The sequence below is a fragment of the Pseudophryne corroboree genome, chromosome 6, assembly GCF_028390025.1.
Source record: "Pseudophryne corroboree isolate aPseCor3 chromosome 6, aPseCor3.hap2, whole genome shotgun sequence".
Taxonomy (NCBI): Eukaryota; Metazoa; Chordata; class Amphibia; order Anura; family Myobatrachidae; genus Pseudophryne; species Pseudophryne corroboree.
Window position 1 is genome coordinate 590,330,964 of NC_086449.1, and position 18,192 is coordinate 590,349,155.

At 43.5% G+C, this 18,192-nt stretch overlaps 1 protein-coding gene across 1 annotated transcript in view; it reads right to left on the bottom strand.

The window, feature by feature from the left end:
• Nucleotides 1-18,192, bottom strand: part of RGS14 (regulator of G protein signaling 14) — a 215,909-nt gene that overhangs the window by 158,574 nt on the left and 39,143 nt on the right. Inside the window, exon 2 of the mRNA XM_063927993.1 lies at nucleotides 13,891-14,019. Within this exon, the coding sequence (XP_063784063.1) occupies nucleotides 13,891-14,019 (129 nt within the window). The remainder of the gene's footprint in view (nucleotides 1-13,890; nucleotides 14,020-18,192) is intronic.

Consider the following 18,192-nt stretch of genomic DNA (forward strand, 5'->3'; position numbering starts at 1 on the left):
GCTATGCCGCCGCCCACTGGGGAGTGTATTTTAGCTTAGCAGAAGTGCGAACGCATGTGCAGCCGAGCTCTGCAAAAACAGTTTGTGCAGTTTCAGAGTAGATCTGAACCTACTCAGTGCTTGCAATCACTTCAGTCTATTCCTGTCCGGATTTGACGTCATACACCCGCCCAGCGAACGCCCAGCCACGCCTGCATTTTTTCAGACACGCCTGCGTTTTTGCAAACACTCCCTGAAAACGGTCAGTTGACACCCAGTAATGCCCCCTTCCTGTCAATTTTCTTGCGGCCGCCAGTACGAAGGAAAACTTTGCTAGAACCTGAGAACAACCACAAAGAGCTTTGTACTCGTACGTCGCGCGTGCGCATTGCGGGGCATACGCTTGCACAGAAATACAGTTTTTTCACCTGATCACTGCGCTGCGAAAATTGGCAGCGAGCAATCAACTCAGAATGACCCCCCATATGCTGACTGTGTTACAAACTAATTCAATCACAGAATGCAACACACAATCCAATAACATTCAAACATGGATATAGCAAATCTGCAATTGTTTAAAGAAACGTTTCTAATACATGGACAGAACACAACCAGCATTATATGTAAGTAAATGGTCAGTAGCTCACCATTATGAAGTATAGGAAAAGTTTCAGCAAGACTGTCACAGATGAAGTTAATCAGCAGGCTTGAATAGCAATGAGATGAGGCAGTCTTGTTAACTTGTAAAGGTAGTACATGCAAGTAAGACAACTGTAGTATTTGCTGTGATGTGAAGTGAATGGCAAGGATTTCCTGAAAACTTCAGAGGTCTGTAATGATGAAGAAAGTGTTGTTTTGTTGTAGAGGTAAAATTGCAGCAGGCTTGGAATCCAGATTTAGCATGCAGGTGTGCAGAGGTGACGTAATGATCCAAGATAATAAGTAAGTTCAAAAGTCTGTGGCAGACAAGGAATATGTAAACATGATTCCAAACATGAAGAGGTGAGCAGGATAGAAGTTTCTTAGAAATGTTTCCAGACAAGAGTATATCAGGCTACCACCAGTTCAGAACAGTGAGTGAGGCCAGGCTATAAGACGCTTGACTGCTTCACCTGGCTCGCTCCCAAGATTCCCACAATCAGCTGATGACATGGCCCCTCCATGGGTACCAAACGTGTTGCTCTTCATTTAAACCTATGGTCACTGTGGCTCTATTGACTTCATCAGGATTGTTACCTGGATTAGTTGTAGTCTTCCACAATCTTTCTCATTTGAGCTGAATTTCCATAGCAAACTTCCATGTGACATAATTTTTTGAGCCTCTCAATTTCATGACTTTCAAGCTGGCTACTACTTGTGCTGCATGGTGCATGGTGCATGCTGCATGCTGCAGGCTGCTCCAGATACAGGACTCACTGTATTCTTACAGTGGTGACTGGACCCATAACCTGTTGATATGCCCTATTGGTGTAGAACAATAGGCACCAGTGGAATTTGAAATGAGGCCAAGCAGTTTATCCTTCCTTAAGCAGGTTTGGTGGTTTATTCAACATTACAATGGTTCACTTCTCAGTGGTAACATTGGTAACAGAATATAGTACAGAATAAGTAGTTATGTTACCAGACACAGTGGTAACAGTAGCCGTAATACAGATGTTATATATCTAGGAAGATGTCCAAAGCGGAACATATGTTGAATGCTGTATAGTACATGGAAGTCGTACACATCTCTCTAAGATGGAGCATGGATGTGGGGTCATGCATGTGCAGTGAAGTTGGGGCACCATCTTGGTAAAGGTGGCTGTCTGGCTTCACAGTAAAGAACAGCAGATGGTGTTGGAGAGCACACCTCTCTAACACTAATGACTTAACACCTGTCGAAGTCGAAAATATTATAGGCACATGCATCACGTACATACACCACACAGATGGCCTCCGTGCGGGTGCTTGTTCTGCCGTGCATGCGTATACTCGCACGTTGCATATATTGGCTCACGAGGTCCTGCGTATTAGCGCGTGGTATGAGTAATTACGGTAGCATATGCATCCGCATGGAAAAGCCACAAAGACATATCTCATATTTACTCCACATAGCACATAATTTACACATAGTCTACACACACCACACCAGCAAGTTACATTTACTTTGGAAAGGGAACAATAGAGATATTCAACTTTACAGGATATGAGGGGACAGAATTAGGTTAGGAGGTGGTGTTTGGTATCCAGCTGTACACTATTTTAAGAGCAATACTCCGGTAGCAGTTTGCAGAAGGTAGCACGCTCCTGCGCATATCTATGCGCAGGAACAGAATATTAATATCACACTGTATGTACTGTACTCTTGATATTTGGAGAGAACCCAGTGGAGGACATCTGCAAGTACACCTAGACCAGGGATCGCCCACCTATTCAAATGGACCTATGACCCCTCATGTACTGTAAATGACCAGCTCTTTGACCTATGAAAGAAGAGATTACAGTTTCCTTTGTTTCATGCTTTGGACCATTGTATAAAAAGCCAAGCCTCCTGGCCGGTCAGTCTATTCTCTGAAGGTCATCTATTCAGATTGACTGAGGACCGGAACCGGGTTGCGCAGGCGAACAAACGTATGTATCCATTGATTGTAGCCTATTCTCTTATGTGATTGTATTTCTCTGTGATCCCCCTTTATAAGTAAATACTTGTTGTGGGTTGGACCGCAACATTTTATATACAATTGGTGTTGCATTTCCTTTCCCGTTAGGAGTTAAAGTGTATAGGCCGCATGTGTAGCTATTTTGTGCTTACAGCGTGACGGTGTGCTTACGCAATGTGTACACATTTCATAGAGGTTTTTACCCACACACGCTTAGAGGCTGCAGCAGCCTGAACAGTTGTACATTTAAAGTATTGCTTTTGTTCCTGAAAGTGAATCAGATTTCACACACCCTATAACTTAAAACCTTTCCCCATAATGGCTGATTCGCTACCACCATAAGCTTGCCTCCTAATGACTGAATCCTCTACCATCAAAACCTTTCCTCCTAGTTGATGAAGCCCCTAAAACCAGTTCCTTTACTTTTAATTACTGAACCTGCTACCACCAGATCCTTTCCTTTTAATTACTGAACCTGCTACCACCAGAACCTTTCCTCTTATTAAATCTCCTACCACCAGAACCTTACCTCTAAATGACTGAATCCCCTACCACCAAAGCCTTTTCTCTTAATGACTGAACCCCCTACAACCAGAACCTTACCTCTAAATGACTGAATCCCCTACCACCAGAACGCCCTACCACCAGAGCCTTTTCTCTTAATGACTAAACCCCCTACAACCAGAACCTTACCTCTAAATGACTGAATACGTTACCACCAGAACCTTACCTCTAAATGAGTGAACCCCCTACCACCAGAACCTTACCTCTTAATGACTGAATACAGTACCACCAGAACCTGTCCTCTTAATGACTGAATCCAGTACCACCAGAACCTTTTCTCTTAATGACTGAACCCTTTACCACCGGGACCTTTCCTCTTAATGACTGAATCCCCTACCACCAGGACCTTTCATCTTAATGACTGAATCCCCTACCACCAGGACCTTTCATCTTAATGACTGAATCCCCTACCACCAGGACCTTTCCTCTTAATGACTGAATCCCCTACCACCAGAACCTTTTCTCTTAATGACTGAACCCCTTACCACCAAAACCTTTCCTATTAATTACTGTATCCAGTACTACCAGAACCTGTCCTCTTAATGACTGAATACAGTACCACCAGAACTTTACCACTAAATTACTGAATCCCCTACCACCAGAACTTCTCTGGACTTCACTGCAATATTATTCACATCTCTTGAGTAGCAGTCATTCTTTTGGCTACTAGCAGAATTATGTTGCTTCTGAACAGACGTCCTGATTGTCATCCAATTTTGTATATTTATTGGAGTGCATCAGATTTGCTATTAAGGAGAGCAGTGTCTTTCTCTTTGTTTTTAGTCTGGGCACTGACTGCTGGAAGTGCACTGACGTCAGTGCAACCTTCAAAGCCCTAGCTGAATGCACTACTGCACATGTGCAGCTCCTCTGTGCGGCTTTGCCTTGTTACCTCCAGACTGTACAGATGTGTTCAGCATTTCTTCCACAATGGAGACTGGCTCTAGTGTAGTATATAATAATCTGCCAGTACCGCTGGGCACATACAACTACCGCTGCCACAGCTAGCTATATTGTAAAGTCTGCATTAACCCTGCATGTGGCTGCTGTGTATATTCTATATACTGTGTAAACCTGCATTTACCATTTATTAACCTACATCATGTTCCTGGTGGGTAACAAACATTCAATGTGTAGACTCACATCCACTGACACAAGCGGGTTCGGATAAAACTTAATGTGTTACCTAATTTCCGTCTTTATAACTATGCTTCCCAATTTGCTCATTTAAGGGGGTGAACTAGAGACCGTGATCCTTTTGCACTGCAGTTTTTATTGAGTAGCAAGTTGATTAGAAGTAATATTCCTCTTATATCCTAGGCGTTTTGAGTATGGGAATGTGTTTTAAAAAATAGTGGGAGAGGAAGGCATAGATCTGGATACATTCTTAGGTATTGCCAAAACTAGAGGATATGCAGATTTGTGATGCTTGGAGTAAGTGGGGAGTGGGTTAAGTGGGTCAATTATACAATTTTGGGGTACTCAAGTAATTCTCTCAATTGCAACAAGAATTTAATATTCCCAAACCTTAGTTTTTTTAGATTTCTACAATTGAAACATGCTCTATCTGTCCAGTTTGCTGAGGATCCTCCAATTATCACTGATTCTTACATAAAAAGCGTATAATGTCCACAGATTCACAAAGACTGGTATCCATTATGGGGTATTGTATGTAGAATTTTGAAGAAAAAATTAATTTATTCCATTTTGGAATAAGGCTGTAACATAACAAAATGTGGAAAAAGTGAAGCGCTGTAAATACTTTCCAGATGCAGATCCGGCCATAGGCATAGGCAAACTAGGCAATTGCCTAGGACATTTGATATGCCTAGGGGCATCAGCAGCTTCTGCTGATTAAAATGATATGCGGCATGCCTATATTCTGTGTGTAGCATTTCATATGCAGATACAGCCACAGTGTCACACAGTATATAGGGATGCTGCATATCATTTTAATCAGCAGAAGCTGCTTGTGCATCCTAGCAACATATCAATGCAAATTAGATGTATTTTCATTTAAAAAAATGTGCCAGACTTTAGCATTGAGGCAAGATTTATGAGGACACATCTGTATACAAGCAGAGGCATAGGTCACAGTGTTAGCGGCAGTGTGAGTGCTGTGTGCATGCGAGTGGGTTGGTTGTGCAGTAGTGTTCGGAATATGTGTAAGGAGCATTATGTGTGTCATGTAAAAATGCATTAATAATGTGCAACATATGTGTAAGGGGCCACTATGTGTGTCATTATGTGTATAAGGGCATTAATAATGTGCGGCATATGTGTAACAGGGTACTACTGTATGTGTGTCTTTATGTGTATAGGGGCACTAATAATGTGCAACAAATGTGTAGGGGGCACTATGTGTGTCATTATGTGTATAAGGGCATTAATAATGTGCAGCATATGTGTAAGGGACATTATGTGTAAAATGGCAATATTAAAGGTTGTCATAATGTGTAAGGCGCATTATGTTTATAAGGACATTAATTATGTGTCTCATATGTGTAAGGGGCATTACTGTGTGGCATTATGTGTATAAGGTGCTCTACTATGTGGCATTGCGTATAGAAAGGGCACTGCTGCGTCGTCTAATGTGAACAAAGAGCTATAGGGTGTTGTGTAATGAGAATAAGGAGCAATTCAGTGTGATGTAATATGAATAAGGGGCTCTACTGTGAGGAGTAACGTATATAAGGTAAAGTGATACTACTGTGGGATGTAATATGAATTATGGACACTATCGCATGATCAAATGTGAATAAAGTTGCAGTACTGTGTGGCGTAATTGGAATTGGGGTTACTATTGTGTGGCCATGCCCCTTGCCAGCAAAACACACCCCTTTTTGTGCTGTGCGCCAAATGTGCGAACTGTTCCTATTTAAAATATAGGGGGTACAAACACCAAAATAAGGACTGCTATGGATGAGGGGTGGTGGTGCTGGGAAAGAGGTGAAAAGTCAGAGGCGGAACCAACTGTGGTGCTAGGGGGCACCAGCCAAAATCTTGCCTAGGGCATCATATTGGTTAGGGCCGGCTCTGTCCAGATGCACTGTATAAACCCAATATGTCTACTTAAATATGGTGGCAGGGCCACTTTCCAGTGCCCTAAATGTAGTGCTGTTTGTACTTTTTTGCATCTAGCTTGGGAATGTCCTCAGGTACTAAGTTTTTGGAATCATGTGATAGGGGCTATTGCATCCACTGGAGTTCAGAGGAGGGCTTTTACAACTAACGCATGCTTACTGTATTAGGCATAGTTGATACAAATCAGAATCAGCTTTATTGGCCAGGTATACTTGCGTATACTAGGAATTTGTCTTCGGTTTGCTATACAACAGCCAAGTAGGTAACAGATAAGCAGGTGGGGGTGGGGCAAGTAAAGTCATACAGATAGGCATATCGTAGGGACACAAGTTAGTTACATGTACGTCTAGTCAGTTGGGTTGGACAGATACGCTAAGCAATATGTGGTGAATATGTGCAGCTAAAGTATATATAGCCTGCACTTGGATGGGCCAAGAAGGTCCAATATTTAAACAGTGGATATCCTTTGGTGATAACACTATGACCCACGAGAAATATTCATACTTACTCAGACAAGCAGAATCCAAATTTGATAAGGTGTGGAATAATGAATTCAGAACATTATACAACTCCTTATGCCTTAGATTCATCAACAATGTTCTCTCCTTAATGCAAAAGTGCTAATTCTAGAGACTTGCTGAAGGTGCAGGATGAGATGGAGGAGAGTAGGAGCTACTGAACCAGCCTGTCTCACTGGGTGCTGTGCGGCCGTGGAGAGCTTCTCGGTCAAGCTTTTATGTCGAACCAGCTCATCATGTAATCAGTACTTCTGGCATTTGCCAGCAATGCCAGATGGCAAGTCCATCCCAAATGTATAGCGAATAACAGGACACCCACTGCAGAATACAGAATACAGGTGCCTCAGTTTTCTTGCACATTCTTAATCGCCAGGAAGATGGGCCAATTAGGTATGTTTATGCTATGCCATCCATGGTGCTATCCACGCCCCCCGGCACAGACCACACCTCCTGTGCAGCCTGCACAGCACTGGTCACACGCCTCACATCACTAATCACACACCCTGCTGCAATCTGCCCTTCATACATTTCAGCTCGAGGCCCAGTGGACCTTAATCTGGTTGTGTGCGAGTCAGAATCAGACCCTTAACCTCTTGTTTATATGTTTAACAGTAAAAAGTGGAGAATAAAACAGCTAAATCTAGTTCTCCATCACTTACCCAACCCCAGTTGTTGCATTTATCTTGCTATAGTAGCAGAAATTGTGGCTTTTTTATTCCTCTTTTCCACTGCCGCAATAACGCGTGTTATTTACTGGTTATTCTTATAGGCTGCTGATTGGCTGTGTATGCAGAGGTCTGCTTCAAGGGGGTAGTGAAAGTTACATGCAGGGTAACTTGGGTTCAAGATGCAGTGTAAACGGGTTCTGACCCAGGTTGGAACCATGTCTGAAAACCTGGATCGGAACCGAGTTTTGGTGGGACACATTTTATGGCAGCAATTTGTCACTCAACTACGCTCAACACTGATCAGTCCATGGGGGTCATTCCGAATTGATCGTAGCTGTGCTAAATTTAGCACAGCTACGATCATTCACACTGACATGCGGGGAAACGCCCAGCACAGGGCTAGTCCGCCCTGCATGTCAGTGCCGCCCCCCCGCAGAAGTGCAAAGGCACCGCACAGCAGCAATGGTCTTGCACTTTAAGAGTAGCTCCCGGCCAGCGCAGCTTTAGCGTGCTGGCCGGGAGCTACTCGTCGCTCACCGGCCCACAGCGGCTACGTGTGATGTCACGCAGACGCCGCTGTCTGCCCTCCCCCAACGGTCCGTCCACGCCTGCATTGGCCGGACCACTCCCACGAAACAGCAGCCAAAAGCCGCCGTTCTGCTCCCTTCCGCCCAGCGACCGCCTCTGCCTGTCAATCAGGCAGAGGCGATCGCATCCCTGCTATGGTCTTCGGCCATCTGGCATGCGCCGGCGCACTACGGCGCCGGCGCATGCACAGTAGGGATCCGATCGCTTGGCTGCGACAAAAAGCAGCGAGCGAACGGGTCAGAATGACCCCCCCATAAGTGATTAATAACCATTATATACACAGTAATAACCGGTGCAATAATCCAACTAAAGGACATGTGATTGCTGTAGATGTACTAATCTTAGACAGGCCAGTACAGGAGTTTGGTTAGGATGCAATACTGGTGCAATACTGCTGCAACACCTCATTTCAGTTAAGGGCAAGATAACATAAAAGATGAATCTGAACCCCTGCAGCCTAGCATGTGTTTTAAAGAATTCTAGCATGTGCCTAATGTTCATTTAGAAAGTAGAAACAGTTTGAGGAAACACATACCAGCCTAGGATGTCACGCAGATACAACATTACAGCTTAATATGTTTACATAACTTGTGGTCTCCAATATTACTTATGAGTACAAAGATCCTGAATGATTACATTCTAAGCAAAGCAATATTTGTTTTAGCAGAATGATTGCTTGCAAATATTTGGTGGCAAATTAGGACCTGTTTACAATCTGCACCTGCAATACTATAAACATAGGTAATGCAACCTCCTTGAATATCAGACTTAAGGGGCCCATACATCATACATCATTAATCACACAAAAAGATTCACAGATTCTGAATTTTGTACCTCACTTTCACGAGCCTCCAATACACCAATATGCACCCATACATTGCCGATATTACACAGTGGGGGTCATTCCGAGTTGTTCGCTCGCAAGCTGCTTTTAGCAGTTTTGCACACGCTAAGCCGCCGCCTACTGGGAGTGAATCTTAGCTTATCAAAATTGCGAACGAAAGATTCGCAATATTGCGAAAAGACTTCTCTGTGCAGTTTCTGAGTAGCTCGAGACTTACTCTGCCAGTGCGATCAGTTCAGTGCTTGTCGTTCCTGGTTTGACGTCACAAACACACCCAGCGTTCGGCCAGACACTCCTCCGTTTCTCCAGCCACTCCCGCGTTTTCCCCAGAAACGGTAGCGTTTTTTCACACACTCCCATAAAACGGCCAGTTTCCGCCCAGAAACACCCACTTCCTGTCAATCACATTACGATCACCAGAACGAAGAAAAAACCTCGTAATGCCGTGAGTAAAATACCTAACTGCATAGCAAATTTACTTGGCGCAGTCGCACTGCGGACATTGCGCATGCGCATTAGCGACTAATCGCTCCGTTGCGAGAAAAAAATAACGAGCGAACAACTCGGAATGACCCCCAGTGTTTCACAGATCATTTTCATCCAAAGATCAGACCTGCGTATCATGAAGGTACCCAGTTTACGAGTAAAATACTAGCAAAGGTCTGCAAATCGGCAGATTATTCCCATACTCTAGCAATCTACAGCCTCAGTTGGTCAGTGAAATCCAACATGTTGGACAATCTGATTCACAGATTGTGACCACATTTTGTTTGGAATCGGCGATTGGTGAACTCCATATATTGCGGACTTTATTGCACAGTCATCTGCAAAACACAGAAATGCCCCAATTGATTGCTGATGTATGGGCCCTTTTGTTCATAAACATATTTGACTGTAACATCTGAATCACCCCTAAAATAAATGTCTTATATATTATCCTTAATAATACAGTAGACCCAGACAACCACTACAATGTACTATACACGAATTTCAAACCATCACTTGGAACTCCTAATAACTAAAACTGTGTGAACATGATATTATGGGTCTGATTCTGAATTGCAAACAAAGCAATAAAGAGCAAGTAACTTTGCACCTTGGTAAACCATGTTGCACTGGGGCAGATTTACAATGTTCAAGGAGATTTACATTTGGGAGGGGCGTGTACAAACTAGAGTGGAGCGGACTCGGTTCTCCGAGAACTGAGCCATCCGAACTCTCGGGATCCAAGAGAATCCGAGCCCTGGCCCAAGTTTTCCCAACAGGCTCAGATTCCAAAACAGGGCAAAATGTCATCTACCCAGCTTACACACATAATGCCCATGGTAGTAGTGCCACTTATACACATAATGTTCCCAGTAGTAGTGCTGCTTATACACGCAATGCCCTTAGTAGTAGTAGTGTGCTTACACACATAATCCCCCCAGTAGTGCCATTTATACACATAATGCCCACAGAAGTGCCGCTAACACACATAATGCCCATAGTAGTAGCACCGCTTACATACATAATGCCCCAGTAGCAGTGCTGCATACACACGTAATGCCCCGAATAGTAGTGTTGCTACACACATAATGGCCCCAGAAGTAGTGCCACTTGCACACATAATGCCTAAAGTAGTAGTGCAGCTTACACACATAATGCCCACAGTAGTAGTGATGCTTACACTGCCCCCAGTAGTAGGGTTGGTTATACACATAATGTCCACAGTAGTAGTAGTTTTCCCCTATCCAGGTACACATACCAAGTTGGCAGCCACCTGGGTGTTGCATAGCTGAGGCAGCCTGGAGCTTGGAGCCGGCGGCGGGAAAGCTGGCCACACAGGAACGAACCCTGGAGGAGAGAATGACTGCTGCTGCAGTCTGTTTCAGTGCACAGCACTGCTGCCCACCATTGGGACAGAAGGCGTCGGGAGGTGGGAAAGAGGCTGACATCCTTGGACAGTCCAGCACCACACTGCACTACACAAACTTAAAATAAACAACAGCTCCAACAGCCCTTGCCGCCGGGAGCTCCCGGCTGCACCAGCGGCTGGGACCTGTTGTTTATTTAAAGTTTGTGTAATGCGGTGCGCTGCTGTACCCCGGAGTACTTACACAGACTCAGCCCTGTTAGCGGGCCCCTGGGACACAACAAGCCCTAAGCAACCGCTTTGGTCGCATAGCGGTAAATCTTCTACTTATTAACTACTGGTGGTCCAGGAGCAGAAAGTGTAGGAAAGGTCACCAGTAATCAAAATCTTTTACAACGTTAAAGAAAGGGGTACAGGTGCCACCTTAAAAAAAATGACAAATCAGTGTCCCAAAAAAAGAACACTAAGGCTGAAGAATAAACTGTGTTCACAAATCCCTGAGGAGAGAATAGGGGTGTCCACATTAGCTATTTGTGAGTCTGAAATGTCTCACACTGTACTCGTAGAGAAGCCTCCCTTCTCCTTCCACCATTTCTGCACCATCTGTAAATGTGTAAAAAAGCAGTACAAGTAAAGATGGTGATGATAACATAATGCTAGTGTGGAAGTGGAACAGAATGAGGGGTATATTTGTGTACTACAGTATCTGACGCCAATGGGGATGAGGATGTTGATGAAGTTGTTTGTGTAAGTCAGCCATCAGGGGCTGCAGTTCTTGCCCGTGAGGAAAACAAAAAAGCCATTGTGATGTCTGGGCATAAGACCAAAAAAGTCAGCTCTTGGGTGTGGAGTTATTTTTATCCAAATCCTGAAAACATTTGTGAAGGCATCTGCTCCATTTGTGAGGTCAATGTTAGTAGAGGTTGGAATATTAACCATCTAGGCACAGTGGAAAATGCAGGATTTCTAGAGGGGGGTTTCCAAATGCAGTCCACAATCTCCCACTCTGTGGATCACTGGAGCAAGCATTGGAGTCTGGGGGAGCGGTAGAAGCAATGCCGGATTTAGGCGTTAGTGCACCCCTAGGCACAACAGTGTTGGCTACCCCTTCCATCCAATTGTATTATTTTCATTGTTTAAATATAAACCCTCATTTTGGTGATTGGAAGTTTAGTATAATATAACCTAATAATAAAACAAGCCATGAGCTATGACATTTCATTTTTTTATTACAGTGTGTATACATATTTACTGAGTAGGAAAGCTTACGGGGAAGTCTGCCTGTGTCTTACCCATTCATTCTCAACTCAAGATGGTGTACAGTACATTAGAGTGGAAATATTTTGTACTCACTGGTAATTTCGGACTGACAATAATGAAAAATTAGCCCAAGTGGCGCCCCAAAGATGAGCCGGCCCTAGACATGTGCCTAATCGGAAACTGACACTGGGTAGAAGTAGCAATAACCATGGACGTTAATGTACACATTGGTTTTTTAATACACTGGATACTGTATGAAATACAGTATTAATATTTAACGGGATGTAGTTGGTATTCCAGCGTTTTGGATCCCGGCAGTCAGAATATGACGCCAGCATCCCGACTGACAGAATCCCTAACGTAAGTATCACAGAGGAGGATTAGGTTGTGTGGAGGGTGGGCTAGGGGGAGGGTTAGAATCAGCGTTCCAAACAGTCGGGATGCTGGTGTCAGTATTCTGACCGCTGGCATCTTGGCTGCCAGTATCCCATACCCAATCCATATTTAACACTATAGATGCTCTATAATAAAGGCTGTATCAAACATATTTAAATAATATAAATAAGTGGTCAGGAAAAGGTTAAACACACCACAATAAATAAATACACTAAACATAATAGAACAGGTACTGCACTTTCTAAGTACACATTCTTCCACCTCATGGTAAGACTCCTGTCTTTCCTGCCCGACAACTACTCTCTGGTCCAGTGCACTGACTAAGGACTCAATTCCCCACAAACACAGCACTTGGTAGAAGAAGCTGTTACCTCTGGGCATGTGCAGCAGCTCTGCTCTATCCCTTAAACTACATGATGTGGCGGCAGCTCTAGTAATCATATTTTATACCATTGCTATTGTTGTCATAATATTATCCATTTGCCAAGATGAGGGGGTTTTCCAGGCAACCAGCCCTTCCCCCCATCATGTTTGTCTATGAGACACTCTCTCCATGTTATATCATTTGCGGCGAGTTCATTACATTTATTTTATGAAATTACAGTAATTTCTAAAATAATAAAAAGCAGACCAGTATCAGCTACCAGCATTTTGAACTAGCCCATACAATCTCTGTCATCAACATCCTCATCACCAACCGCCTCATTAGTGAGCAGAGGTAATACTTTGAAAACACTGGTTTGTGGGGGCACTATCAAATATAGCACTTCTGCCACAAAAGCGGTATATCCTGTCGCTGAAGTGCTTGGTTTGTCAATGTCCTTTGTTTGTGCAGGTCCTTTTAAATATCCAAAATAAGGGCGAGATGGGGGGGGGGGCGGGGGGTCCAAGGACAATTCCATCTTGCGACACTATTCTGTTTAATAGATGTGCTATAAACTGCCATGTGTTTGTGCTGATGCTCCGTCGCTTAGTAGTCAGCCAACTTGCTGTAGCCTTTGCCAAATATTCATGAAAATAATATGAGATGTGAGGTGGTCAAAATTGACTGAAAATGTCTGGAAATTAATGTTATTGACACTAATAATACTGTAGGAACAAAAGAGGCCCAGATTAAGCCATTTTAGCTGTTTTTACCATTTTTGAAAAAAATACAGATCCAAAACAAACCACGTGAGGGCAGTTTTGACAAAACCATAACAAAACAACAACTTAGAACCAAAACCAACACCAAAACACGGGGGTCAACATACTCAGCTCCTCTACTGTACATTGCAGTGTATAAATGAAGCTTTCTAGCATTTGTGAACTACAGTACATGCAAAAGCATTTATTTGGTCCCTTTGCAATGAAACATGGTTTGTTCCAGATAAAGTTACTTGCTTTTTTGCTTTGCTGTCATATTTGAAACTGGTACAGTTATCAGAATCAGTATTAATAGATAACCCTTTTACTATGCGAAGTATATATCAAACACCTCTTGGTATTGAGTTCTCACCTCCCTCTTCTCCAATGAGCGGTTGATATAAAACGATTTAGAAGCTTTTAACTTTTTTCTCAACGTGGACAGACGACTTTTCGTGTTTCTGACCTCCCAGAAAGAGAACTCCAGAAACTGAAGGGAGCGCTACATATGAGAAGAGAAGAACATTGTAAGGAATATTGGCAAAAAAAAAAAATCACAATTATTATTATTATACATCATGCCCCGTGACTCTCCTGCCCGCTCCCCACTACCAGCTCACAAAGTATGCAGTATATATATATATATATATATATATAAAGCAACAGGAATGCCCTTATTTTGTGCCAACAATGATCAATCAATCAGCTGCACCTCTGGCACAATCCCGTTAGTAAAGGCCCGTACACACTGGGCGATATATCAGCCGTTCTATTGAACGGCTGATATATCGCGGGTCAATCGGCCAGTGTGTACGGGCGATATGTCTGTGAACTCCGTCGTTCACAGACATATTGCGTCGGCCCAGCAGCACAGCCGACGGCCAATATATCTACCGATATATTGGCGCATCGCTGTGTGTGTATGGGCGGTCGGCCGATTGCCCGTACACATGCTGCGGCAGCCGGCGGTGATTGACAGCTGAACTGTTTATGACGTCAGTCTCCGATCGATCAGGCAGTGTGTATGCACAGTAGAGATGAGCGGGTTCGGTTCCTCGGAATCCGAACCCGCCCGAACTTCAGGGTTTTTTACACGGGGCCGAGCAGGCTCGGATCCTCCCGCCTTGCTCGGTTAACCCGAGCGCGCCCGAACGTCATCATCACGCTGTCGGATTCTCGCGAGGCTCGGATTCTATATAAGGAGCCGCGCGTCGCCGCCATTTTTCACACGTGCATTGAGATTCATAGGGAGAGGACGTGGCTGGCGTCCTCTCCGTTTATATATAGAGATTCGAGAAGAGAGTGAGACAGTCTCACTAGAGAGAGACACAGTAGTAATTTTGGGGAGCATTAGGAGGAGTACTACTACTACTAGTACTTGCTGAAGTGAAGTGATAGATAGTGTGACTGTATTGTATTATCTGACTTGTGGGGGAGACACTGACAGTGGGGAGCAGTTAGAGTCTGAGAGCAGGACTCAGGACTCAGGAGTACATAGTACATATAACGTACAGTGCACACTTTTGCTGCCAGAGTGCCACACCAGTATAATATATATTGTGATTGTATGCTTAGGAGTACTACTTGCAAGTTGCTGATAGTGTGACCAGTGACCTGACCACCAGTTTAATAATCACCACCAGTTTAATTAATATATATATATATATAATTGCATATAATTAATATATATATAATATTATAATTGTATACCACCTACCCGTGTTTTTTTTTTTTTTCTTTCTTCTTTATACATACTACTATAGTAGCTTACTGTAGCAGTCTGCGGTGCTGCTGAGCTGACAGTGTCCAGCAGGTCCGTCATCAGTCATTACCTAATAAATATATATACCTGTCCGGCTGCAGTACTAGTGATATTATATATACATATATATATTGATTTCATATCATTATCATCCAGTCTATATTAGCAGCAGACACAGTACGTTAGTCCACGGCTGTAGCTACCTCTGTGTCGGCACTCGGCAGTCCATCCATAATTGTATACCACCTACCCGTGTTTTTTTTTTTTTCTTTCTTCTTGATACATACTACTATAGTAGCTTACTGTAGCAGTCTGCGGTGCTGCTGAGCTGACAGTGTCCAGCAGGTCCGTCATCAGTCATCATTACCTAATAAATATATATCTACCTGTCCGGCTGCAGTACTAGTGATATTATATATACATATATATATTGATTTCATATCATTATCATCCAGTCTATATTAGCAGCAGACACAGTACGTTAGTCCACGGCTGTAGCTACCTCTGTGTCGGCACTCGGCAGTCCATCCATAATTGTATACCACCTACCCGTGGTTTTTTTTTTTCTTTCTTCTTGATACATACTACTATAGTAGCTTACTGTAGCAGTCTGCGGTGCTGCTGAGCTGACAGTGTCCAGCAGGTCCGTCATCAGTCATCATTACCTAATAAATATATATCTACCTGTCCGGCTGCAGTACTAGTGATATTATATATACATATATATATTGATTTCATATCATTATCATCCAGTCTATATTAGCAGCAGACACAGTACGTTAGTCCACGGCTGTAGCTACCTCTGTGTCGGCACTCGGCAGTCCATCCATAATTGTATACCACCTACCCGTGGTTTTTTTTTTTTCTTTCTTCTTGATACATACTACTATAGTAGCTTACTGTAGCAGTCTGCGGTGCTGCTGAGCTGACAGTGTCCAGCAGGGCCGTCATCAGTCATCATTACCTAATAAATATATATCTACCTGTCCGGCTGCAGTACTAGTGATATTATATATACATATATATATTGATTTCATATCATTATCATCCAGTCTATATTAGCAGCAGACACAGTACGTTAGCCACGGCTGTAGCTACCTCTGTGTCGGCACTCGGCAGTCCATCCATAATTGTATACCACCTACCCGTGGTTTTTTTTTTTTTCTTTCTTCTTGATACATACTACTATAGTAGCTTACTGTAGCAGTCTGCGGTGCTGCTGAGCTGACAGTGTCCAGCAGGTCCGTCATCAGTCATCATTACCTAATAAATATATATCTACCTGTCCGGCTGCAGTACTAGTGATATTATATATACATATATATATTGATTTCATATCATTATCATCCAGTCTATATTAGCAGCAGACACAGTACGTTAGTCCACGGCTGTAGCTACCTCTGTGTCGGCACTCGGCAGTCCATCCATAATTGTATACCACCTACCCGTGTTTTTTTTTTTTTCTTTCATCTTGATACATACTACTATAGTAGCTTACTGTAGCAGTCTGCGGTGCTGCTGAGCTGACAGTGTCCAGCAGGTCCGTCATCAGTCATCATTACCTAATAAATATATATCTACCTGTCCGGCTGCAGTACTAGTGATATTATATATACATATATATATTGATTTCATATCATTATCATCCAGTCTATATTAGCAGCAGACACAGTACGTTAGTCCACGGCTGTAGCTACCTCTGTGTCGGCACTCGGCAGTCCATCCATAATTGTATACCACCTACCCGTGGTTTTTTTTTTCTTTCTTCTTGATACATACTACTATAGTAGCTTACTGTAGCAGTCTGCGGTGCTGCTGAGCTGACAGTGTCCAGCAGGTCCGTCATCAGTCATCATTACCTAATAAATATATATCTACCTGTCCGGCTGCAGTACTAGTGATATTATATATACATATATATATTGATTTCATATCATTATCATCCAGTCTATATTAGCAGCAGACACAGTACGGTAGTCCACGGCTGTAGCTACCTCTGTGTCGGCACTCGGCAGTCCATCCATAATTGTATACCACCTACCCGTGGTTTTTTTTTTTTTCTTTCTTCTTGATACATACTACTATAGTAGTAATCTGTTGAAATCAGAGCACTACATTTTGGCCACCGTGCTCGATCCTAGATTTAAAGCCTACCTTGGATCTCTCTTTCCGGCAGACACAAATCTGCTGGGGTTGAAAGACCTGCTGGTGAGAAAATTGTCAAGTCAAGCGGAACGCGACCTGTCAACATCTCCTCCTTCACATTCTCCCGCAACTGGGGGTGCGAGGAAAAGGCTCAGAATTCCGAGCCCACCCGCTGGCGATGATGCAGGGCAGTCTGGAGCGACTGCTGATGCTGACATCTGGTCCGGACTGAAGGACCTGACAACGATTACGGACATGTCGTTTACTGTCACTGCATATGATTCTCTCCCCATTGAAAGAATGGTGGAGGATTATATGAGTGACCGCATCCAAGTAGGCACGTCACACAGTCCGTACTTATACTGGCAGGAAAAAGAGGCAATTTGGAGGCCCTTGCACAAACTGGCTTTATTCTACCTAAGTTGCCCTCCCACAAGTGTGTACTCCGAAAGAGTGTTTAGTGCCGCCGCTCACCTTGTCAGCAATCGGCGTACGAGGTTACATCCAGAAAATGTGGAGAAGATGATGTTCATTAAAATGAATTATAATCAATTCCTCCGTGGAGACATTGACCAGCAGCAATTGCCTCCACAAAGTACACAGGGAGCTGAGATGGTGGATTCCAGTGGGGACGAATTGATAATCTGTGAGGAGGGGGATGTACACGGTGATATATCGGAGGATGATGATGAGGTGGACATCTTGCCTCTGTAGAGCCAGTTTGTGCAAGGAGAGATTAATTGCTTCTTTTTTGGTGGGGGTCCAAAC